We start from the raw sequence: 27,617 nt of genomic DNA on the forward strand, positions 1-27,617 counted from the left end.
TTTTTTTTTTTTTAACTTAATTGAGGGACATATGAAAATTATGATGACGATCAAAATATGTGACAAAAGCCCCTTAATGCCATCCGATCAGCACAAGCCCGTAAGTGGGAAGTAGAAAAAGAATTTGTGCATTGTTGTGACTGATGTGCAGATGGATTTGTGAGGTTCGTGTGTGGTTCCTAATTTTGTTGCATATCTCTATATGCTGTAGGATGTAAAGTCGCGGCTTATACGTTGATTTTGCCCATGAAAATATTTACTGCAGCCTATACACAGGGCGGCTTATAGGCCTACGCAAAGCCTTGAAGAATAAAAATGAGATTTAAATGTGTATTTAATGTACTGGTACAAGAAAATATCTGTTGCTGAAATGAATTATGAACTGTTACCAGACTTGAGGTACCGGAAAGTCATTAACAAACAGTGGAATTTAACACGTCCCACGAAAACGTGCCGAGCGGTACATGTATGTAAACTGCGGCTGGCTGGCCAACTGTGGGTGAGTGAAAGCCATTTTCATCGGTTACCGTACCCTCACATTGATGCATGCCACGCCCCATGCACCATGGTTCGCACACTTGTGGACCACCCCATTTGTGGTAATAAACGGGTGTACTTTCTTGGGAACAATAATTACCAATATTTCCGCTGTTTCAAAGAAAAAAAGACAACTAATACTTTTTATGGAGTCGGACAAATTTCTTTATTGGACAATCAGTTGTTCAACGTCACAATATAATTTTTTTTTGGAAAAGTATTCAAGAAACGATGTAAAATGCAAAACAGGGGCTAAATCACCCCTTACAAAATTAATAATAATATTAATAATAATAATGGGCAATTCCACAGTTTGATGGACAAGGCTAAGAAAAAAAAAGTTTTATTTTTTAACGGAGTTTCACATTTTTATTACAGATTATACATTCAAGTATGAGAAATTAACAAAGAAAACCCAATTTTATCAAACATTTTTTGACAAATCGTGTCATAAAGTGAAAAATATTTTTGTGCTACAAAGAACTCAACAAATTTGGTAAAGTTTAAACCTTGATTGCTATTAATGCAATAAGAGATATTTCGATCATAACCTTATGTCTAGCATGTACACGTTATGTATGATAGTCTTAATCTCTGGAACATATGTCAATTCACAGCCGTCATCCATTTTTACATGTCAAAAAGTAGCATTTTACACCTTTTTTGGTCAATGTAACGTGAGTAACCAAAAAGATATAAAAGTTTTTTCTCATCAACATTTCTAATGAATTAAATTTTGGTATTAAGGATTATCATTCTTTGCATGAACATAGATATAAATATAAGTGTTTTGTTGACACTGATACACACATTTAAGAATAAAAGGCAACTTAATTTGGTAACGTGAGTTATTTTTGTAACGTGAGTAACCAAAAATGTAACGTGAGTAACCAAGTTTTTTTTATCCCAAGTCACCCAAACTATACCCAAACTGACTTTTGCTTGATAACATTGATTTGATTGATAACTGTTTGTCTTAAACCAAAGAACCTCAATCATTAAAGATACTTTGAAGCATATTTTATCCTGTTTATGGTGCAAAATGGTCTTTGAAACAGCATATTTTATTGTAATTGAATCCAAGTAAAGTATTTTATCAAGATTTTATGTTGTTGAATGGAATAAGGAAGACATCTGTACGTCTCTACATTGAAATTAAAATGTTTGTTTGGAACAAAAGTTAAAAGGAATATACATCATTTGCTCTTGCTGTAATTTTCAGAAATGGATGGAATTGGGGGGTTGAAAATATATAGCAAATATAGTTACACTGACTTTTTTGAGGTTTTGGGTTCGAAAATGCTATAAAAACCAAGAAAAACAATCATTTTCCTGTAGTCTGGTTCTCTGACTCCATATAAGAAGAAACAGAACAGTTTACATACATTGGGGAATTGTAAGGTCAGGTAACCAGTCTAGCTGGCTCGTACCCGTTCATAGGTTTGTAATCGAATGAAAACAAGTGCGATGGTCATTTGGGGCCAGTATTTGAAAAAAAGCCATTTTTTTCCAACGCTGATCGGCCGATCAGCGTTGGAAATTGATACAAAAATACCACTTTTCTTGAAAATGACAATATACCAGGTGCCACGATTTTACAGGATGCTTTACACTGTCATTCACTAACAGTCCAGCACGGTATTTCAACATGATTTGGTAGTTTTATTTTTTGATGTTTGCAAATGTTGTATTTTCCCTTTAAATTACATTACATGTAGGCACTTCACACTAAGCTACCGGTACAGTGGTATGCCCTGGAATCCACTCTCCACATCATGGTCTCTGGTAGTGTGGCCTTTCCATGGACCCTATATTCTGTGCTTTAGTGGCATACATTAAGTTTTAGCAGACTCTCAGAACATGAGAGGTTTGTTCTGATGGCTCAGTATTAGTTAAAAAAACACCTAAATTACAGCTGAACTTAAGAGGAAACAACAAATTCCTGATAGGGGATCAGTATGCACTGTAAATGTAATGGTATCAGAATAATGTCAGATGAAAACCTTTATCTTGGAGTAGGCCTACTTGCCATTGGAGATCCAAAATGCAAATTTAAGTCAGACTTTTAGTAGTTCTGATGCCTATTGGGTAGAAACATACTAACTATGATAATTTAGTCAAAAAAGCATCATGCCATAAGATTATCAGATGGGTTGGACAAAATGTAACGTGAGTAACCGTAACGTGAGTAACCATGTTTTTTGTGGATTGCAAAAAAATATAAGATTCTAGAGGATTTGTTTTACTCTTACTATGTGTGCCCCATGGCATGGTCTTTTATCAGGGAGACCTTTTAAGCCGATTGTCGGCTAACTTTGACAGATTTTGTGTTAAAAAATGAGTTTGACAGAAAATTTGACAGAATGCATTTTTTTGGCAGATTTCTGGCAGAATTCTGCAAACATGGATATTTGACAGAAAAACATAACAAATTTGAAAAAAGGTACATTTCGTTAAAAAAGCTTCAATCTTTTCAAATAAACCCCTGCATGTAATGGGAAAGGTTGACTGGTCTAGGTGCTGAGGTTCACTGGGAACCGGACTTTGTCATGACGCAACCACGTTTTGCCTGAAATTTACGCCATTTCATAACATCTTTTATGTTACTGCAGATTGTTAAATAAAGTAATTTGAACCTTAATTGAGGCAATACTACAATATCTACATGTGATTTTAAGTGTTTATAGTGTATTTCGAGTAATTCTGGGGAATTTGGCAGATTTTTGATGAATTTGACAGATTTTTGAATTGCATTTAGCAGAATTTGGCCATGATCTTACGATCACCCTGTCTTTTATCCATATAAAAGAAATTTCCACAGGTTGCCTGTATGAGGACACTTTTTGATCAAAGCATGTTGGCTTTTTATGCATGTCCGAAAATGTAACGTGAGCAAGGGCGGATCCAGGGGGGGCCAAAGGGGGCCATGGTCCCCCCCCCCAAAAAAAAAACAAAACCAATTTTTTTTATTTTCTTTTTTATGTGACATCGCAATAAAGGCAGGCAATGAGTACACCACCATCTTTTCCTCAAAAAAATATTGGTTAAAGTGGTCAGAAATTGCCTCAGATCGCACCACAGAGCATCTAGAATCCAAACAATATTCTGGGCCCTTAAGCTGGCCCCGAACCCCACGTCGTAATTTTTTTGACCCACTTTTTGGGGGGACCTTGAATGGAATAACCGATTTTGTGCATCTGTTTATCATACATAACACATTTTTCACATGTCATCTTTGGTGCTTGGGTAGGTCTAGGTCTACTCTATCTACCATGGGGATAACAGTTATTAAACATTTTCAGTATGGTAATTACGGCCCAAGGAAACTCCAAAGTACATCAAAAACGTCATGTGAGTAACCGTGGAATTGCCCTAATAATAATAATAGTATTCGGCATTTAAGAACGCTCTTATTAGTAAACTAAATCGCAGCGCTTACAAATAATGAACAATTGAAGTAAAATAATAATTTCAGTTAAATAATAACAACAGGTAGCATAGACAATGATTTGATTATTGGTGGAATAAATGGGTCTTGATCAGCTTCCGGAATAGCTCGAGAGATTTGACATTTTGAATGGAAAAGGGCAGACTGTTCCACTCCTTCGCTGCAGTGACTGTGAAGGTTCTGTCACCAGCTTTGTTGTGAGTACGAGGGGAAATCAGACGAAAAGGATAAGAACTAGAACGGAGGTTTGGTCTGGGGGGGAACATGAGGCAGAATGCAGGACTGCATATATTCTGGTGACTGGTTGTGAAATGGTTTGTATACCAAAAGTAATAACTTGTAACAAATTCGTTTGGAGATGGGTAACCAGTGTAGTGACTGCAGCAAAGGGGTGGAATCCTGTCTTCGGTTAGTCCTGTAGATTAGGCGAGCTGCCCGGTTCTGGAGACTCTGGAGTCTTTTTGAAGCTGACATGTTGGGACAGATGTGAGAAGCCCATTACAGTAATCTAACCTTGATAGGATAAGACCTCTAACTGCATGATGGCAAGCATTATGATCAATGAATTTTCTAATTTTGGAAATGTTGCGAAGGTGAAACCGGAGGACATTGCATAATTGAGTATGTCAAAATATATGCCAAGATTCCTAGCAGATGTTGATGGTCTAATAGCTGAATTACCTACTGTGAGTACAATTTCTGGAAGATTGTTTAAATTGAAAGGAGAACCTATTATGAGAAACTCGGTTTTGTCTTGATTTAGTTTTAGTTTGTTTCAAGTCATCCATGGTTTAATATCAGACAGGCATTTATTTAAGGTATCAAAGGCACAAATTTGATCATTGGGAGATTTGGGATCAAATGAAATATAAAATTGTGTGTCGTCGGCATAGCAATGGTGTGACACACCATGATGTCTCCAACAGGAAGTGTGTAAATGGAATAACCAAGTGGCCCAAAAACAGAACCCTGTGGTAGTCCCACACAGACTTCAGTAGGATACAACTTTTTACCGCAAAGTTCTACTCTGGCTGACCAGTCTGCAAGATCTGACTTGAACCATTTCAGCGCAACATCACGAACACCAATTCTGGTTGAGAGACAAGATATAACGATCTCTCGATCTATGGTGTCGAATGCTGCTGAAAGGTCTAAAAGTACCTGGAAGGTAACCCGATTTAAATCAAGATCAGTCATAATGTCATTTTTTCACTTTGATGTGTGCGGTTTCTGTGCTGTGGTGTGTCCTGTATGCTGATTGATGAGGGTCCATCAGTTTGTTTGTGGATGTGTGAGCTGTCAATCTTGAACAAACTGTTTTCTCAATGATCTTTCCAAGAAATGACAGGATAGATACTTGCCTGTAGTTACTGAGGATGTTTTTTTCCAAGGTTACCTTTTTCAAGAGGGGTTTGATAATGGCATAGCGAGCCCCTGTTGGGAATACGCCATCAGTCAGAGATGCATTTACTATTGAGGTCAGAACTGGGAGGATGGGTGCGACGGTTTCGAATTAATCGATTCGCCCATCAAAATGCATGCATCGTGTTGACTAGTTTTTGAAGAAAGTTCGATCGAAAACTTGATTTTTTTTTACGTTTCTACTCGTTAGTAATCACAACAATTTGATAAGTTTTGTTGTAAAAAAGGACCTTTTTGTTCTTAAGACAAAACGAATCAGCATCAGTTGCCACAAAGCAAGATTTGTAGCGCTCCAGTCACAGTCTGACGATGGTGGATTGCATACTCTCTCAAGTGCTGCGGGAAAATGTTGTAATGCGCTTAGTTTTAGGCCAGGGAACCGGCCAGGCAAGCCAGCAGCAATTCCTGGTGTTTATTTCTCATCATCAGTTTCCATATTTTGTTTAACGAGTATCGACCGTAAATGTTTCGAGATTTTGTGGCCCTTTTTATAGCTTTCGTAGTGCAAATGGAACCGGACCAGAGCTTTTTGACTTGAGAATTTGGAGGCCTTACAAAATTTAACCGCTGCAGCCGGTGCCGCTTATACGCCGGTGCGGCCTATTTCCGAAAATTATGGTACTACGGTTAATTAAGGATAAAATATATGGTCCGTCCTCAACTGTCAGTGAAAGAGCTTCAAATCTCCAGGTGATCACTTGGCAAAATGCATAGCAGGACAGAGAGACAGGGCTTATTAGTTAAGATGTCAGATGTGAAAAAGTGAAAATCAAATGAAATGTGTTGTTTGTTGTTTCTTTTAGGCATTTGTTCAATGTCAAGATGCTGTATTTGACCGGGATATCCAGACAGAACCAGTAGAGATGAGAGATATTTGGATCCAGCATCCCAGTGAAGGAACCTCGACCTTCAGTGGTAAGTAGCTTTGTTTCATAAGCTAGCAAAGTAGCATGTTTTTTTATAAACACATATGAGAAAATTTGCTTGTCATGCATTTTGTTTGTTTTCAAATATCACCACTAAAAATCCAAAGAAGAATGTTCAAAATCTAAAAAAAAGCTTTTTAATCTCAAAACAAGTTTCTGTCCATAGCTAGGCTTAGTAAGCAAATGCATGTCTTTTTAGTAACCAACTAGGCTTAGTAAGGTTTCATGAATATGGCTCCAGGATCCCAACTTTGGCATTACCCCAAGTTTTTTAAGTGTTTTAATTGCCACAGAGTGGGGGGGGGGGGGGGGGCAGATAATGAGATTGAGTGTAAAAACAGAGCAAATTCGCCAACAATTATGAAAGCTGCTGGAGACAGCATAAATTACTACACAGGACAGTGTAACTTGTAAAATAAAGCACTTAATTTAAACTAACTTAAATCATGAGAAATAGCAGACCTGTGTTTGCCAAGTATAAGGCCGAATAAAAAAAAACATGTTTCTTGTCCAGGTTTTTGAAAAAAAGGAGGAAGAGGGGCTTTTCATTTTTTATTTATTTTAAAATTTCCTGCAACCGTTGGTGTTTCCACTGTTCAAAGACACTTTTAAAATGAAAGACAAGTTGCACAGGAGAACTGAACATATTTACAGTGTCATTTAGAGTTGTATTGGTCTACAATGAACAGTTTTAGATGTATTTGCTTTAACCGTGGACTTTCTCGGTGTTTTTTTCCTGCATTTTTCAAAAATAAAAACATGTTTGTTTTTTTTACTTCGCCTAAAGGATTTTGTCAAAATACCGGTACATGTATTGTGTCAAAATCTCCTGCCAGTGTACTGCATGTGGTAATACTAAATTTATTGCCATCAACAACCGAACAGTTTAGCCCAACACCGTGTGGTTGTTCTTACAAACTCTACATTGTTGACATTGTTGACAATCCTCCCATGCAAATTTGTTTCCAGAACTGTTTATCCACATGAAAACTGATATCAACGTAAATTTCAATACATGAAGATTTCAATACTGAAGATGTGCAAAAATGTAGTTACGTCATTATGACGTCAGCGTGGGTCATGTGACATCACGTTAAAGATAAATAGATTTAATCTTCGAAAAACAATATAACATCAACCATAAAGAGACCTGAGCTACTTTCTGCGGGAATTGATAGAATAATTCAGAATCGTTATTTTATCTCATGCGTTCAAAATCATGTGACCCTTCCTTCTGGTCCAAACCAGAAGTGCCCTATAATTTGCTAGTGGAAAAAGATGTGAACTTGCTTCCAACAATGTTAGTCTCTAGCTAGGATGACGTTTCCAAAAACTTACAGGTGACGTCATGAGATGTTCAAGCGCCCTCTAGCGGCAGGTAAAAAATGTCAAAAAACGAATTTTCAGTTGATGTGTATGGCGAAATTTGCAGTACTTACATTGTAATCACTTCAGAATTAATAATAATTCTGATGACCTTAATGCAGAAAAGACCTGTGGGAAAAAAAAATTGAAAAAATCTGACCGGATGTTATAACGAAAAGACCTTTAGACCTTTAAAAATTGCTGAAAAATTAACTGCAACAGATATAATCAAGATTTGGCTATAAATAGCACAGTTGATATAGCTCTTGAGCTTTCTGGTAATGACGTCACGATGACATCATCACGTATCATATACAGTGAGTGCATTCGCTTAATTCCCCCAGCTTAACCGCACCTGGCTCCTCGCGTGAAGACAGACATGCGCAGTGGAGTTTCAGGTAAAGTTTCGTGCAAGAGCTGGAAACATGGGCGTCGCCAGGATTTTTTCTAGAGGGGGGAAAAACTTATTTTCCAAATGCCTGTATTTCTCAACATATTCTTGATTTATCAGTTTGTTAAGAGGGGGGCAGGGAAATTTTGCCCCCTTTTTTTTGGTTGCTTTTCCAGGGGAGGAGGGGAGAACGCTGTCGCGCTTGCATGAGTAAGCGTGGGGGAAGTAATCGAACGCACTGCGTTTGGCAGGCGCCTCAGGCCGTGTTCAAAACGGGGTTCCACGTGCACGGACCATAGAGCTACAAACCCTATGTAGCTCTATGCACGGAGCTACAGCTACGAATTATTGTCAGTGCGTCCCCGCGTATTTCCACTGGGCGTGGACGTGCTCTAGACAATTAATTGATTCGGATGCAGCCTGGGAAAAAATGTTGCAACCTGACGCCACTTCCGCAATTGTGAACAAACTCTATGGAGAGTCAAGAAAATTTGCTAAGTATTTTCTAACAAAATTGGAAATATATCTCAGTCCCAGATTCATGTCTTATCATCATTTTTGCAATGAGTAACCTTCATTGAGATGATATATGAAGAAAAAGTTGCGTCAGGTTGCAACATTTTTTCCGCCTGTGTCATGTCAAAATTCAACTTTCCAGCCATGAGCGTCGCGGGGGGGGGGGGGGGGGGGACCAAGGGGGGCGCAACCCCCAACCCCCCACCCCCGGAAAAGCCACAAAAAAATGAACAAAAGGCACAAATTACAAATGATGGGCTATACCTTTAAATTGCTTGTAATTTGATACCTGATGACATCATGATGATGTCAGATTTTTTAAAAACATCTTCGGACAGGGTTTCAAGTTCATACCAGGTTTTATCATAATCCCATAAATCGTTTGGAAGAAATTCGGTTCATTTTGATTATTAGGCATCTGTCTGTATTTTAAATTCACCTAACAAAGCAAGGGCGAGTTACCACCATACAGGATAAAGCAGGAAACTGTCTTACAGAAGAACAGGAGATTCTGAAGAGATGGACAGAATACTGCTCAAAGCTGTACACCCACAGAGCCACAGGTGTCCCAGAGGTACTGAATGTCCCTCCAGCAACCAACACCGATAACTACCCTATCCTTAGTGAAGAAGTGGGGGCGGCAGTGAAATCGCTGAAAAAAGGAAAGTCGGCAGGAGTGGACAACATTCCAGCAGAGCTGGTTCAGGCAGGTGGAGAGGGCGTAATTATTGCCCTAACAACTATCTGCAACAAGATCTGGCAGACAGGAGAATGGCTGACACCATGGACTCAGTCATTGATCATTACCCTCCCCAAGAAAGGCAATTTACAACAGTGTCAAAACTACCGCACAATCAGCATTATAAGTCATCCAAGCAAAGTCATGTTGAAAGTCTTGCTAAACAGACTGAAGCCTCAAGCAGAAGAGATCTTTGCCTAGGAGCAGGCAGGCTTCCAAACAGGGCGCAGCACAACGGAACAGATACTCAACCTCAGGATACTGTGCGAGAGATATCTACAACACCAGCAAAACCTCTACCACATATTTGTGGATTTCAAGAAAGCATTTGACAGGGTGTAGCATGCAGCCTTGTGGGCAACCATGAGGTTGTACAACATCAGTGCCAACTTGATCAGGGTAATAGAGCACCTCTATGACAAGGCCACCAGTGCAGTATACTTCAACGGCAGCACAGGGGACTGGTTCAGGACGACAGTTGGAGTCAGGCAAGGTTGTCTACTCTCTGGCATGCTCTTCAACATCTTTCTGGAGAGAAACATGACGGACGCACTGGAAGACCATGAAGGTACAGTCAGCATCGGAGGCAGGACTGTCACCAACTTGCGTTTCGCTGACGATATCGATGGCCTAGCTGGAGAAGAACAGGAGCTTGCCAAACTAGTGGAAGGCCTTGACAAAACATCCTCATCCTATGGCATGGAAATCAGTGCAGAGAAGACCAAACTCATGACCCACAGTATCAACGGCATCACGGTCAACGGCAGGAAGCTTGACACTGTCCAAAGCTTCAAGTACCTGGGAGCTGTTGTGAGTGATCAAGGGTCTAAACCAGAAATATGCCCCAGGGTCGCGCAGACAACAGCAGCGCTGACAAAATTGAAGCCCATTTGGAATGACAGGAACATCAAGCTCAGCTCAAAAATCAGACTGATGTACTTGTTGGTCATCTCTGTCTTCCTCTACGCCTGTGAGACCTGGACTCTAAGAGCCGACTTAGAGAAGAGAATACAGGCCACAGAAATGAGATGCTACAGAAAGATTCTTGGCATCTCCTACAAAAATCACATCACCAATGAGGAGGTACGGACCAGAATCAGGCAAGTCATTGTATCCTACAAAGATCTCCTGACCACTGTGAAAAAGCGCAAACTGAAGTGCAATGGGCACATTTCACGATCATCAGGACTTGCTAAGACGATCCTGCAAGGCACTGTACAAGGAGGAAGAAAGAGAGGCAGGCAGAGAAAGAGGTGGGAGGATAACATCTCGGAGTGGACAGGCCTGACGCTGAGTGACTCCCTGAGAAAGTCTGAGGATTGAGAGGGATGGAGGAAGCTGGTTGACAAGTCTTCAAGGGGTGCCCCCACGGTCAGAAGACTACGGGATAGGTAGGTAACAGGTAACTTTGACCTTCCGGTTGACCCGGAAGTAAAGGTCAAGCGAGTTCACGTACTGGACAGAAAATGTTCATCAATTAATGGTCTATCTGATTAAAAGGTTGGAACATGATTGATCATTTTGTTCTAAAGTTATAGGTGAAAGAAAACTGATGACGTTATCACAACTGATGACGTTATGTCATGCACCACTAGGGGTGAGGGTCGATATATCCTGAAAGTTACAAGTTCATACCATATACCGTTAAGGAGAAAACCTTCGGAGAAGTATTGTCCGGAAAAAAGGAAAGAAAGAAGATTTATGAGAAAAGTTTAGACAGTGGTCGGGTTGTGCCTGACGACTGTCAACAAAAATACTGTGAAAAAAAAGAGGGTGCTGTTGTAGCTGCCAGTTGTGTTTTTACCTGCTCTGGTTTTTAAAGTTTTAATCGATTATCATCGGTTTTATTTCTTTACATTTACTTCTTATTTTGCTGTTGGTGTGTTCCATGTGAGTTGGAGAAAATTATGTCATCCTTTGGTCACATTTATGTCCTCTGGAATGTGAGTTTTTAAGGGATTTTTTTGATGTGGAACAGTGAACTGACTGTAAAACATGGCACCTGCGGAGTTGTTTGTGTATGTCATCACTTGCTTACAACTTGCAGCTGTTTTCATGCTCCCAATTGAGATATCTCCACAAACTGTATGTATGGAAAAAACACTTGCTACAACCACCGCCTTCTTATCCTTGAACAAAGTGAGAGACTTATGCCCTGGCGGGTTTCATCACACCAAGACTGCAACCATGAAATGGCTAAAGCATGGTCCGATTTGCCTGATCATTCCTGGCCACAATCCACCACTCGATGTTACCATCTCTGTGGACATTTTGCTCAACCCTGGGCCTTTGTCTTCAGTGTTGATTGGTCCATGTTCTGCTGGATCACAACTGACAAGTCAGTCGGAAGCACAACCTATTGCCTACACAAACACTGAGTTACGAGCGTTGCGTTCTGAGCGACACCTGCTCCGACCAACCTATGACCGTATTAGGATGCTGAGAATCCGCTGAGTGGCACGAGGATGCAGGGCCGGCCGATGTTCCAAATGTGCATGCCCATCCCTCCTATTTCAACCAGTCGCCAGATACGATCTCACATCTTGACTGTTCCAGCCGAACGGTCTCCAAGACGTCAATCCGGTTACCTCATGGACAAAGGCATCCAGTCGACATCGAACTCTTTAAGTCTGTGCACCTTGAATGTACAATCTCTTCATAATAAACCGGCAAGTTTTGTTGACTTTGTGAATGACAGCAAGGCTGACCTGGTAGCTGTGACGGAGAACCGACTCACAGAAAATGACACTGCTAATGCTGCCATGGCTACTCCAGCAGGATATGAACTCAAGTTTCATGCTCGTGAAACTCGAACTGGAGGTGGCACTGCTCTTCTTTACAGGGAGAATTTGGACATTCATAAAATAGCTGGAGAGGAGAAGAGATCATTTGAATACTCCGAATGGACAATCTCACTCAAACAGTCTTCGACAAAGTTACGTCTTTGTGTAATTTATCAACCAACCTATTCGTCAAAGCATCCTGTCACTATCAATGACTTTCTGAGTGAGTTCTCATATTTACTTGAATCAATCATGTTACACTCTGATACAATTATTATAACGGGTGATTTTAATATTCATGTGGACGATTTGACTGATCGCAATGCAATTAATGTTTTGGATATGCTTGAGTGTTTTGGTTTGCAACAGCTTGTCAGGCAATCCACTCATAGATCAGGTCATATTCCTGATCTTATCATCACTAGGAAAATTGAGAATACTGTGAGTAATGTCTCTGTTTTCAATGCACATGTTGCTGATCATTTTGCTGCCAGGTGTTGCATTGAGTTTAGTAAACCCCCTTTGACATCAAAAGAAGTTTCTTTCAGGAACTTAAAGTCAATGACGTTGCTTCATTTGAAGAGGATCTGCAGGATTCTGAATAAGTAATCACCCACTTGCTAACCTGGATGAACTGGTATGTCCACTTTATTTCCTACTTACCTGTTGGACCTATAAATGCATATTTCCTTAACTATGTAAACTAACCGCTACAGTAAAGATTTGTTATAGCGTGCCACAGCGCCCTCTTAAGCCAGCGCCCCCAATAGTCAGAGCCCCAGCCATTATCGTCCCCTTTTTCTTTAGCACTCATGACGGTAGGACGCGTTTTTCGATGCTCGCAGTAGCATGCATGTTTTTACTGGATTTAATCACTATTTGTTACTAATTTTCTCAAGATTTGCAATACATTTGGTTCTAAGAAGCACTAGGTGTGTTTCTGGTTACATTTGTTTGATTTTAGACGAGTTTTGTAAGCGTATTTACTTTGTTTTATGACCTCGTGTTTTTTGCGTGTATACATTGTACATTAAAAGATACGTATGTGTTTGTATTTTTTTTAACCTTACAGTTTGAAGAAAATCCAATTATACTTCTGAGACTGTTATGGGTTATGGGGTCTTTGATAGAATTTCATGACTTGTAATAAATGTCACAAGATTTTGCTGAATAGCCAAGACGACTCCCACGAATTATGTCCTAAGTGTAGGCCATGTTCTAGAGCTCTCACGTGTGCCATTTGCGAGTCATGGGGCTCCGAGATGTGGACGAAGATTGACACCTGGCTAGCGAAATCTACAGACTTGGCAAGAAGTGAAGCTTCGACCACTTCTGGAAAGAAAACAAAGTCATGGAAGCGGGTAAGTACGAAGCCACCGCGGTCCGTTCCTGATATTGGTTTTACCGATTCTACCAGTATGCACATCGAGAAAAGCATCGGTATATATCGGCTATCCCAAAGACCGACGCCGGTGTTCCCCTGTGAGCAGATTGCTCCGGGGGGAATTTCCCAGATTGTCCTCAGCCACCGGTTGAGGGCGCAAAACAGAAAAAAACAAAAAGCGATCAGCCCATCGCGTTTACGTTCGGCCCGTCTGGGGAACCGAGCGGAACTGGACCCGATCGGTATGACGGGCTCGGCCGCCGGGTTAAACCCAGCACCCAGTCCTGACCATTGTGCGCCAGTGGCGCTCGGTCAAACCCATAGCGTGCCGGTGGCACCTAGGGTTCTCTCATGTTCCTTTGGGAATTTCTGAATTAATGTCTCGTTGCCGTGGATCGGAAAATCGATCATGGCCTAAGAATAAACGGCGCCGGGCCAATAAATCCTGCCGCTGCCGTTATTCTAGCTCTTCAACAAGCGACAGTGCCAGTACGTTGCCGACCTCCGATCAGTCATCGAACCGCCCACATCATCTCAAACGCGGGCGGAGAGACAATACATCGGAATTATTGCTGAAAGGTTTTTCAGACTTTATCGGCTCAGTTGGCGGCGTTGGCACCACAACAACTCCCAATTCCCCCTCAACCTGAGGCTGAAGATCGGGAATTTGACTGGGAATCGGGCGGGGCTATTTCTATTCACCCGTCTGATTAATTGCAAGAGTCGGACTCGGACGTCATCGCGCTACGTCCAGACACGCCAATAAACCTTCACCTACTCATTCTACAGCTGTAGATCACGTATGTTTCAGCCGCTCATTTAGCATGCGCGCGCGCCTGCAGTAGCAGTTTGACCCACTGAAGTATCGGTCAACATCACACTCGAATAACTTTGATATTTTTTCTTTCCACGTGGATAGGAATTTAAGGCAATCAGTGTCACTTTTGCAAACCTTTGCGTAAAAAGCAGAGAGTATTTGCTGCCAAAATTTTTGTTTGTCCGTGTCGTGTAATACAAAAGTATTGGGTCACAAATTTAAAACAGGCGACAGTTTAGGGGATATTTTTTCAGTTTTGCCAAGTAACTGTAAACTTGTCTTCACTGACAAATGATAAAGGATGCCTCGGAAAGTGCGATGTATAAATATCATTTAAGTCGGAAACTGTTTGAATGGGAAAAGTAAGGTCTCAGACTCTCACGTTATACGTTTTTACGTTGAATGTAATGTTATTGTGCATGGCGTCACTGTACACGGACCCTGGATCTGACCCGTAAACATGGCTAGCCACGCCACGCTCCGTTTGTAATCTCTGAACTGTACTTTCGAGGCGTTGGAAATGTATACATAGCTGAAACGATTTACAACTGACTGGTTCCCGCCCCTGAATTGCAGTTAAGTACGATCATAGAGGGCACTGGAGACCAGTCTATTTGTGCACGAAGCTTTCAAAAGGGGTTTACTCGAAAAAATGACTATTTCTTACATTTGATCGCCTATGACATGAAGATAATCTATCATCCTTTCCGATGGTACTACGGCTGATCTGATGTAAACCCGGCATATTGTCAAAATGTGTAAACCAAAACTCAAAAACGAACGATGTTTTTCTGTTTCATTTTGTAAGGTTTTGTCCATAAAAACATATTTTTTTATATATTTGAAAAAGTTTTTAGCGCCGTTACCACACTGTAGAGACAATATATATCTTTTTTTACTTGGTCTACTGATAATTTTTGGTTTGAATCATCTTTGTAGTACGTTTTAGAAGGATACATTTTAAGACATGAAAACCAGAAAATCGTTCAGTGCGTCGTCTGCTAGCGCTGTTTGCATGTCGACGACGTGAAGGAAGCGCATGCGTGAGAAGACGAACTAAATGCACGCACGGTCTATGGGGATGAAACATACGTGAGATACACAAGAGGCAACACCTGAGTGTTGCTTCGAGTCCCGGCCGGGTCCATCTTCGATGGATTGGCCATATGACGTGGATTCTATGGGGAGTCATCCTTATGAGACTACCGATAATAGATTTTGTGAAGTGATGTGGGATATGGTTCGTATATTAAAGGTTCCCATTCCCAAATAGTCAGAATCGTCACAAGGTACACGGCCTAGTTTTAAGAAACGTACAGGTGTACCAGAACGGGATTCCCCGAAGTCAACCTTTCTGGAATTCCCAGTGGACAGAGTTTTTTCTAACCGTCTTAAAGCAATAGCTGGTCAGAAAAAGTGGCAACCTTTTGCCAAGGCAGCATGTTATGCCTTTCGTGTTCCAAAGCAGGATACGGAAGAATTTTTAACAGTTCCGGTTATCCCAGACAATGCAAAGGACAAGATGGCGGCAGATACAGGGAAACAATCACATCGGCAAAGCTCCCTTTGCCGATCCTGTCCGGAACAAGCTTGAAGAAGCATTACATAAGGTTGATGCAGCATCCCGCATGGGTCTGCAAACGACTTCATTTATGCTTCTATTATCGGAATATTTGGTTACTGCGTGTGATTCCAGTTCCAGTGTTTCTCCTGCAATGGCTGTAAACGCCTTTCAGTGTCTAGGGGATGGATTACGCATCATCCTAGACCAATTTGCTAGGGTCTCTGTACTTGTGACAGTCTCCAGACATTCCAATATACTAGAAACGGCCTTCTTCCCTTCAGAAGGGGCAAGAAGATGCATGGAGGCCCTTCCTTTATGGAGCAAGGATTTGTTTACGGATCAGTTCCAAACGATGATGAGGGCCGAAGCCAAACGTCTAGAAGCAACAGACCGTATTAATTTACAGGCCCCTCAGAAGAAGTCACAACCAACAGCCAAGTCCCGACTACTTCGAATAGGTCCAAAGGGTTAAGAAAACCTTTGCCCTCCTTTCGGACACCCAAGTCTACCCTGTCAACCACTGTGGCTCGATCAACACCAGCAACAACCACAACAACATCGCAGACAACTCCTGGACAGAGTTTTGGCTGGCCAACCTCAAGAGGTCGCAACACGCGGTTTCCCTCCCACCAGAAGTTTTCTAGAGTGGGTCGGGGATGGCGTCGGTGACTCTGGTTCTCCACCCATGGCCCCCTCATTGGGCCCGTGGGGGGCCGCTTAAGGCAATTCGGGGGGACTTGGGCCCACTTTTGCACCGATGGGTGGGTGCTTCAGACAGTCACACAGGGATACTGCCTGGAGTTTACAAGCACTCCTCCATCGGTAATGTTTTCACGTCCCACCCCTGTTCCATCAGACAGAGAACAGCGGAGGGCATTGGTGAAAGAAATAAAAACCCTGCTATCAAAACAAGCAATTCAACCGGTACAAAGCCCAGTAGAAACATCAGGTTCCATGTCGACATTCTTCCTTACACCCAAGAAGAAGGAAGGTGAGTGGCATCCTATTCTGAATAGGACAGGTTTATTCGTCCACGGCGGTTCCAAATGGAGACCCTGCCAAATTCTATCCCAACACCATCTTGGGCTGCATCAATAGATCTGCAGATTGCTTATCTTTACGTACCCATTTGCAAGGAACACTGCAAATACCTTCGTTTTCAGTACAAAAATACAATTTTCGAGTTACTCACTCTTCTGTTTGGTCTCTCAACATCACCAAGGGTATTCCTCTACCTAGACGATTGGTTAATCGTAGGCAGGTCCGAAGAGGAAGTTCGACAGTCCTTCAAATAAAAGTAACTGTCGACTTGATAACAAGGTTAGGTTTTCTGATAAACTTCGAAAAGTCACATCTGGTCCCCACCCAGACGCCGTCTTTTCTAGGGGCAGAAATCGACCTGGTAACAGCTTACCCTTCGAACAAACGAATACACAATGTTCAGGAGTGCGCCATGCTGTTCCTGACAGCTCAATCAGCACCAGCAGTGGCCTAGCTACAACTGCTGGGCCTAATAACCAGTCTGGTCAATCTAGTCCCACAGTGTCTCCTGAGGATGAGACCAATTCAGAGGTATCTTTTGGCTCACTTTCGACCCAGTCAACATCCTTTGTAAAGAAATATACCAATACTGAAGCCAATCATCCCCCACATTCATTGGTGGACAATTTGGAGCAACCTGAGGCAAGGTTTGCCGTTTCCTCCTCCACTTCCCACCGTGACTGTTACGACAGATGCATCCAACATGGGTTGGGGCCCGCATCTGCAGTCACAGCAAGTGTCAGTTCTTTGGATGCCAGACAAACTAGATTTCCACATCAATGTTCTGGAAATCCTTGCAGTTCGCAGAGCCTTATCTCAGCTCATCAACCTAGTCGAACAGAAGGTTGTAATGGTGCAATCCGACAACTCAACTGTAGTGGCCTACATAAATCGCCAAGAAGGAACACGTTCACCCCAGTTGTGCTTCCAGACTTGGAAGCTACTCCTTTGGTGAATAGATCACAACGTAACTCTCCTGGCATGTCACATACCAGGCAGGTTGAATGTCACTGCGAACACACTGTCCAGATGTAAGATCCTTCCAACAGAATGGCAACTACATCCGAAAGTTGTCCAAACACTGTTCAATCTAATGGTTGGTCCCAACATAGATCAGTTCACATCATCGATGAACAACCAATTGTAGGTATACAGCACTCGAGTTGTGGATCCCAAAGCCTGGGCAGTCAATGCCTTAACAATCAACTGGACAGGCATGTACGCATATGCATGCCCACCGATCTCAATTCTCTTGAGGGTACTGCATAAGATATGGAAGGAACCCTGCAAGGTGATGCTCATAGCACCATTTTGGCCTCAACAAACCTGTTTCCAAATGATGATCAAGTTGCTGGTTCATCAACCCATCATCCTCCCACAGAGACCAGATATACTGAGACAGCCCGGTCCAAATGAAACCACCCCGATCCGGGGTCACTACGCCTGACATGTTGGCTATTGTCCAGCTTTCCATGCGAACAGCAGGCCTTTCAGAAGAAGCTGCCGTCTTGGCAGCCTGTGGCCGGAGATCGTCTGCAAGGAAGACATATGATAGCCGACTCCGACTTTTTTGTAAGTGGTGCGACACGAGGTCAGCCATTGCTGCAGTGCAAGAAAGTTTTCAAGAAAGCTCCTCTGCATCAAACAACCTTGCACTATGTCAACTGCTCAAGGGCATGTTTACAAAGCGTCCTCCTTAACGTAAACTTATCCCAGCATGAGATTTAGGAGAGGTCCTATGTACTCTGGCAAACCCTCCCTATGAACCTCTTGCGACGGTACCCTTGTTGGATTTGTCAGTGAAGGTGGCTTTCCTCCTCGCTGCTGCAACAGCTAGGAGATGGAGCGAGCTCCATGCTTTGACCCTGGACGAGGGACACATAAGATGGGAGCCGCACGGATTACGTCTCATCCCTCGAAGTACTTTCCGTACTAAAAACCAGTCTCCTAACTTCCAGCCACCAGAAATCTTTGTTCCCAAATTGAAATCATTATCTTCAGTCCCCGAAGATAAGATATAGTGCCCACTTAGAGCTGTAAAATGGCATATAGCTCGCACGAAAGCTATCTGGGTTGGGGAGTCTCAACTGTTCATAACTTCAACTACTCCCCACTGCCCAGCATCTCGTGACACAATTTCTCGACGGATAGTTAAAGCTATCCGATCCCAAATGCCAGACAGTCCTCTGAACGAGTTCCGTCAGACGGTTAATGCTCATGACACGAGGGCGGTCACAACATCATGGGCACTATTACAGGGTGTTCCTGTGGAAGATATAATGCAGGCAGCACGCTGGAAAACAGCAACAACTTTTTTGTCACGTTACCTGAGAGATATCCTCTTAACAGAGGGGCGGGCCGGGCGGGTGACAATGTCAGCCACCATGCCATCAGCTGCCCACAGACAACTCTCCAAAGAGGTCTCAACCCAGGCTGTTGTACCAACAACTCAACAGTAGGGTGAGCAAGGCTCATATTAGTTTATAAATGGTCCTATTTGTAGTCCAAGAGGGGAATCCTTATTTGTGTGTCCTTCTTTGACTCAATTGCAGCTCACTCCCACCACCAATTTCGGTGCCAGTCTATGCATTTATAGGTGCAACAGGTAAGTAGGAAACGAAGTGGACAACCCCCAAACTATGGTGTTTGGTTGTCCACGAGGGGACTACTTACCTGTTGGACCGTCCCGCCCGCCTTTCCCCACAGTGGGCTCCTCCTTTGGTGTGATTCACTCGTGCTAAAGAAAGAGGACGATAATGGCGGGGGCTCTGACTATTGTGGGCGCTGGTGCAGGAGGGCGTTGTGGCACGCTATATCAATTCTTTACTTTAGCGGTTAATTTACATAGTTAAGGAAATATGCATTTATAGGGTCAACAGGTAAGTAGTCCCCTCGACACCCAAACACCATAGTTTGGGGGTTCTTGTTGTGTTAGTACACTAAAGACTGTTTTGGATCGCCATGCACCTTTGCAGAAAAAGACCGTGGTTGTCCGTCTCCGGGTACCTCGGTTCAGTCAAGATTTGAAGGAATCAAAAAGACAAAGGAGGCAAGCTGAAAGGAAATGGAGACTCACAAACTGATACCGACTTCAGGTTGCACAAGAAACAGTCGAATGCTACGAAGGCGCAAAGTGAATTCTACACAAACATAATTCATATGCATGGCAATAATCGAGAGCAATTGTTCAAAGTCACAAATTAAATTAGGTTTTGCACTTCACCGACGTTTAAACACTGTATACTCAGTGTGTTACCTCCCGAGTGAAAGTTGGAAAAAATCACTCGGGTGGGACTCGAACCCACGACCTCCTACTTTCTAGTGCAGATGTCTTACCACTCGACCACCGAGCTAACGGGATCGGTTGGCTGGTTTGAATCTGATGTACATAGCAGCAGGTACTGCATAAACTATTATAAGATGGAATTTTTGCATCAGGTGATATAAATCAAATTAGGTTTTGCCCTTCACCGATGCTCGGTGAAGTCAAGTGGTAAGACATCTGCACTAGAAAGCAGGAGGTCGTGGGTTCGAGTCCCACCCGAGTGATTTTTCCAACTTTCACTCGGGAGGTAACACACTGAGTATACAGTGTTTAAACATCGGTGAAGGGCAAAACCTAATTTGATTTATATCACCCGACGCAAAAATTCCATCTTATAAAAGTGACAAATCCATTATTTGCAAAGAAAAAGATGTCCCTTCCTGTTAATGGTGGTTCTTACTCATTGGCTAATTCTTTTGGTATTTTTTTTCAAACGAAAATTAGTGCCATCCGGTCCAGATTGGATAGTGCATTTTCTTCCAATTATAACACGATGATGAATAGTAGCTTTACTGCCCAAAATATTCAGAAGTTCTCTTGATTTTATAGTGAACTTATAGTTGTGTGGATTTCAGGAATTTGATTCATAGTATGTGTGTCAAATCTTGCAGCCTTGACCCAATTCCTGCTAAACTTTTATTAGGCTGTTTGGATGTTGTTTTGCCTACTTTGACAAGCATGGTTATCATATCACTTCAAACCGGTGTTTTTCCCAACAGTTGGAAACAGGCCCTTGTGTCACCATTATTAAAGAATCCAGGATCGGATTGTGTTCTGAGTAATTACAGACCAATAAGTATCCTCAGTTTTGTATCCAAACTGGCTGAGAGGGCTGTGGTTGAACAGATTAACGAACATATGGTGTCTCACTCATTGTATCCAACTTATCAGTCTGCTTATAGAAAACAACATAGCACAGAAACTGCTTTACATAAGGTACATAACGACATTCTGATCAACATGAGTAAGCAGCAGGTGACACTCCTGGTTATGCTAGACTAGACTAGCATTCGATACAATTGACCACAATATGCTTTTGAAACTTCTTTCTTTAAAGATTGGAATTTCTGATAGTGCATTCAAATGGTTTCGGTCTTACTTATCAGGTTGGTCTCAACGAGTTTCGGTGATTGCAGTACAGTCAGACAATTTTGACTTGCCCTATGGTGTTCCCCAATTTCAGGCTCATGCCTGGGACCTTTATTGGCATGCATAATAAACAAAATTGAACACTTTACTACACGAGAACAAAGGAATGTCTCCACAAGGATACAAATTTGAGAGGGGGTGGGTGGATGTGTGTGTGGGTGCTCTTGTATTGTATTACGCTCGAGGACAGACAACAAAAGGAGCACAAAGGAGCCTTTGACCCTCGGACGACGGTGCCTATTGTTAAAACCGGTCCTCGATTGTACGGTTATGTGCTTAGCCTATGGAAAAGTGTTATATTAGAGGGACAAAGGAAAACACAATAGTTGTCCTCAGGCGTATAGTAAAAAAAGACGGGGTGTGAGCTTGTCTTACATACGCAGTGTGGACTTCCGAACAAAAGACGTCCACATAATGTAGGTAGCAGCGACGAAGTGTGGACTTGCCCACGTCCACACAGTGTTTCCCCATTTCTGGAAAACAGGTTTAGAGGCATTTTTGGATTAGGTTTATCTGTAGCAGAATGAAGAGAAACACTAAAGGGAATCATTGAAAAAAAATTGGGTTGTAAGAGTTTTCACAGTTTGAGAAAAATGAGTTTTTCCACTGGTGTTCCTTAACTACACGAAAAGAAAGGAAAGTCCACACTAGGTATGTGAAACAAGTCTGGGTGTGTATGTGTGTGTGTCCGGACAAATCTTGTCAGTGCGATAACTTGAGAAATACTTAACATATGAACTTTAAATTTGGTTTGTGTATTGTTCTTGGTAATCCTAAGAACCCTTTTGCATTTGGGGCCGAAAGGTCGAGGGTCAAGGTCACAGTGACTAACACAAAAGAAATTTTGTCAGCGCGATAACTTGAGAAATACTTAACATATGAACTTCAAATTTGGTTTGTGTATTGTTCTTGGTAATCCTAAGAAGCCTATTGCATTTGGGGCCGAAAGGTCAAGGGTCAAGGTCACAGTGACTAAAACAAAAGAAATTTTCCAGCGCGATAACTTGAGAAACATATGAACTTCAAATTTGGTTTGTGTATTCTTGGTAATCCTAAGAAGGCTATTGCATTTGGGACCGAAAGGTCAAGGGTCAAGGTCACAGTGGCTGAAACAATAGAAATTTTGTCAGCGCGATAACTTGAAAAATACTCTACATATGAACGTCAAATTTGGTTTGTGGATTGTCCTTGGTAATCCTAAGAAGCCTATTGCATTTGGGGCCAAAAGGTCAAGGGTCAAGGTCACAGTGGCTGAAACAATAGACATTTTGTCAGCGCGATAACTTGAGAAATACTTTGCATATGAACGTCAAATTTGGTTTGTGGATTGTCCTTGGCAATCCTTAGAAGCCTATTGCATTTGGGGCCAAAAGGTCAAGGGTCAAGGTCACAGTGGCTAAAACAAAAGAAATTTTGTCAGCGCGATAACTTGAGAAATACCTTACATGTGAACTTCAAATTTGGTTTGTGGATCGTTCTAGGTAATCCAAATAGGCCTATCGCATTGGGGGTCGAAAGGTCAAGGGTCAAGGTCACAGTGGCTAAAACAATAAAAATCTTGTATTATTCTGAGATCATAGGGATTAGGGATTAATTCTTATAAAACGTACAGAAGACACTAATGCTGTCAATGAATGTTCCATGTGACCAAGGTACATGTAAGTTGATGTTAAAAGAGTGGTGTTATGTCATGGGAACAGTCACGGTTGCGGGGCATTTGTGTTTGTAAACACACCTGACTTGTTTCTTTCTTCTTTTTGTTTCATAAATCCCATAGACTTTGTACATGATTTGAGTACACGCCACTTTTGGCATTGTTCTTTGTCATACATCATTCAAATTTAGCATATATGCATTGTCCTTAAGGCAAAGTTGTGTCCCAAAGAGTGACGTCATGATTACGCCATCAGGGGTCACGTGACGTCATCACAAATGTGCATATTTTAAAGTTCTATATCTACAGAACTGTAGGTCAGATTGGGTGGAAACTTGGTATGTGGGTAAACCGGGATGTGTTACAGGTAAAAAAATGAGGTGACATCATCATGACGTCATCATGCGATTTTACGTAAATACTCGAATTTTTGGACCTTGAGGCCATATCTCGCGAACGTTACATGCACAATTCAAAATTCTTGTTGTATTTGGTTTGTTAGGTAATTGGTATTTGCACAAAATTTTTAAAAGTGTGTGACGTCATCATGACGTCATAATCAATGTGATTTTTTTTAAACGGATGTAAGAGAAGATCCGATTGTCATGAAACTTGGTGATAGCTAGATAATGCTACTTGTTCAAATTCTGAAATTACGGTCACCATGACATCATCAGTAGATTTTTTATGATTTTTTAAATATTTACAATTTCATTCCACTCCCAAAATTAACACTTCTTTACATTGAATTGACTTCAAACTTGGTACAAACCAAGACCACAATGTAAAAATGTCAATTGACAAGTGTTATAAAGTAGTGCATGTGACGTCATCATAAAGGTGCCTTTTTCAAAGTCTCATATTGAGAAAACTATCAGTCCAAATGGGTCAAAATTGCGTATGAACTTAGTCTGATACGTATGTGGTATACAGGTTATTCTACCTGAAGTCATGATAAAACATCATGTAATTTTATATCATAAATTTGAACCAAAATTTCATTTTTTAAACAATTTTTAAGGCATGAAAATCTTCTGCAGATCCGTGGATTTTGAAAAGTTGGAAATAATTGATGATCTTCCAAACTTTTGTAAAACTGGTGTACAATTTATTAAAAGAAAGAACATTTTGATCCTCTCCTGACTCTTTTTAATTATCCTCGGCAAAATTACTAAATGCGCTTTTTTTTTTACATTAACGGTAATAAGCTTGGCTGTACCGTGCAGTTTAAGCACACGCTCGCTCACACACTTCAACACTTGCACGAGCTTCCACTTTTTGAATTCAGTCACATTATATATTCAGCACGTTAGCCTCTGTTAAAGGCTGAAAGGAATATTACAACTCTAAGTGCACGTACTTGCGTACATAGCTTACGTACAACTGCGGAAACTGTTGTCTTGAAAAAAGGACTATGCACATGCATAGTGAGAGTTCATATTGGCACTTTATCTAGCACACTGTAATTTAACTTTCGGCCGTTGTAATGGTATTGTAAGTGCATGTTTCATGAGCTGTGACTGGTGAACATCGTCAAAGGTGCAGGGTATAATATTCACATGATTGGGGGCGATTTGCTTTACAGAATTTCATTCATTGATTGACGATGTTATTAAACGGCCACATAGGCATGACAAGCGCAAACTTTAAACAAAAAGAAAATTAAATACCGTTTCTTGATTCATTGTCAAAGAGATGACTTTTAGAATGCTGAGAATAAGTTATCTTAACACGTGAAGCTATCTATCTGTATGAAAGTAACGGGTTGAGATTTAATTTATTAATTTATGTGTTTTGGGACTACATGTACATGTACGAGGAACATCACAGGTGTTGATAGAAAAGATTTAAAACAATTGTTGTTGTTTTTGGCATCCGTTACTGTCTACATATGGGGAATAATTCAAAGTCGTTGCTGACATCAACTGAGTCAGATTTACTTAGTAAGTTGATATGAAATCCTAAAAAAAACAACACTTATTTTACATCTTTCAAGAAACACGAAAAAGTACACTTATGGAGTGTGTGCGTTCGATTACTTTCCCCGCGCTTATATGTGCAAGCGCGACAGCGTTCGATTTACCTCACGTGACTTCTCTTGCTTACTCGAGCCTGGCCCAAGTAACCGACTCGCCGAGCAGGTTACTTGGGTAAGTATCCCATGCAATAAACATGGCTGCCAACGTGACGTCCAGCGGGCACCTCCAGCAGTGGCCGGAGGCCGTGTCCGAAAAGAGCTACGGCTACTTCTATTGTCAGTGCATCCCCGCATATTTTCAATGGGCGTGGACCTAAACCTAGCTCTAAACAGTTGATTCGGATGCAGCCTCAGTGTCATGTCAAAGTTCAACTTTCCAGCTCTTGCACGAAACTGTCTGTCATCACGCGAGGAGCCTGGCGAGAGTAAGCTGGGGGAAGTAATCGAACGCACTCCTTAAACGCATTTCACAGTGACGCATAAAAATGTGCGCACACTGTGAATAGCATATGTATTTAGCACAGGTATGGGTGTACAACTGCATGTGTAGGACATGTGAAGTGCATACTGGAACATGTGATTTCGAACAGTTAGAAAATCTGAAATCACATGAGAATAACATGTACATTTTTGTCATGTTGGTCTCAATTTGACGCATGAGGGCATGCGTTATAGGTTGCATAGCCCATATCTTGACTGCACAGTAGTAGCGTATGCAGTTCGCAGTACTGTCGGGACTAACTGGCCGTAAACCTTTCTTGCAACCATGATTTTTTTTTAACCAAATCGTGATTTTTGTCACGTGCAAATAGTCTGATATACTTTACATGTAAGTCGGTATACATTTTAAAAGAAATCCAAAAAAGCACCCACTTGTTTTACATCTTTCAAGAAGCGCAACAAATTACACTTATTAAAAAGATGCGTTTCACAGTGACGCATAAACATGCGTGCACACCCACTCTTGAATTAGTATACTCCCGAGGACAATGCTTTGTGTTTCCCTTTGTCCCTTTAATATAACACTCTTCCATAGACTAAGCACACGAACCTACTACAGAGAACCGTTTTGAACAAAAGACCCAACTCCCAAGGACTGAAAGGAATTGGATGTTAAATGACAAATTGATGATCAACGACACGTAATAATTCTGGTGTTCAGGTCCTCAAGGTTAACGACGTTGACATAACTGGTGACAAGGAGAAAGCCGAGGCTGTAGCAAATCAATTCAGTAGCATCTTTACTAAAGACGAAGCGTCACAGTTACCATGCTTGCCTGACAGTAGTTACCCTGACATGCCTGACATAAAAGTGTATGTGGGAGGTGTTCTGAAACTGATTAAATCAATGGATGTCTCCAAAGCAGCTGGGCCAGACCAAATATCAAATAGAGCCCTCAAACTGGCTGGGGATGAAATCGTCCCCATCCTTGCGCACATCTTCCAACAATCTTTGGACACAGGTGAGCTGCCGGCAGATTGGAAAAAGGCCAACATAACCCCTTTGTTCAAGAAGGGTGCTACGTCTGATCCAGCTAATTATAGATCAGTGTCCCTAACTTCAATGTGTTGCAAATTTCTGGAGCATATTGTTGACAGTCAGTTGTTGAAGCACCTTGATCAGCATCAAATTATATCTGAAAATTAGCATGCCTTCCGTAGAGGACTTTCATGAGAGAGTCAACTCATTTTAACTTTCAATGATCTTGCCCGCAATCACAACAATGGTATCACCACCGATGTAGCAGTGTCGGACTTTTCAAAGGCCTTCGACACAGAACCACACCAGAAACTCCTTCAGAAGATCGACCATTACCGCATCAGGGGCAAGATTAAAAACTGGATCTCTGCATTCCTAAACAACCGGCTACAGAGGGTTGTTGTCAACAGTGAATTGTCCAGCTGGCATAAAGTTCTCAGCAGTGTGCCACAGGGGACTGTGTTGGGACCACACTTGTTCCTCCTTTTCATCAACGACATTCAATCAGCTGTGAGGGGCGTTACCAGGCTATTTGCCGACGACTGCCTCATATACCATCAGATCAACACCAATGAAGATGAGAAATTACTGCACGTCGACCTCGACAACCTCATTGGATGGGCTACTACGTGGGTATATGATTTAATGCGAGCAAATCTAAATCAATGCGAGTCTCTCGTAAACGCAACCCTGGTGAACCTGCCTATGAGTTGGATGGAGTGGGTCTTGAAGCAACTAAGGAATTCACGTACCTGGGCATAAAAATCCAACATGATTCGGGATGGGAAAATCAGATGCAGCATGCTGTTACCAAGGCAACGAGAGTCCTCAACTTCATCAAACGAAATGTCTACATGAGCTCTAAAAACGTAAAGGAAAGGTTATATTTCACACTTGTCCGGCCACTCTTAGAATATGGTGTAGCAGCATGGAACCCTTGTAAAATCAGTCATCAGTCTGCGATTGAGAAAATTCAGCGCAGAGCTGCACGCTTCGTTCATGGAGATTACACCAGACAGAGTAGTGTCTCCAACATGCTATCGTCTCTTGATGGGGGAAGTTAGCTGACAGAAGGTAAACCCACCAAGATCATCACTG

The 27,617-nt window shown here is 41.8% G+C and overlaps 1 protein-coding gene across 1 annotated transcript in view; it reads left to right on the forward strand.

Moving 5' to 3' along the window:
• Window positions 1-27,617, forward strand: part of LOC119722043 (cytoplasmic dynein 2 intermediate chain 1-like) — a 244,618-nt gene that overhangs the window by 94,729 nt on the left and 122,272 nt on the right. Inside the window, exon 11 of the mRNA XM_038192032.1 lies at window positions 6,211-6,322. Within this exon, the coding sequence (XP_038047960.1) occupies window positions 6,211-6,322 (112 nt within the window). The remainder of the gene's footprint in view (window positions 1-6,210; window positions 6,323-27,617) is intronic.

This window comes from Patiria miniata, unplaced genomic scaffold (assembly GCF_015706575.1).
Source record: "Patiria miniata isolate m_02_andy unplaced genomic scaffold, ASM1570657v1 HiC_scaffold_14, whole genome shotgun sequence".
Classification (NCBI taxonomy): Eukaryota; Metazoa; Echinodermata; class Asteroidea; order Valvatida; family Asterinidae; genus Patiria; species Patiria miniata.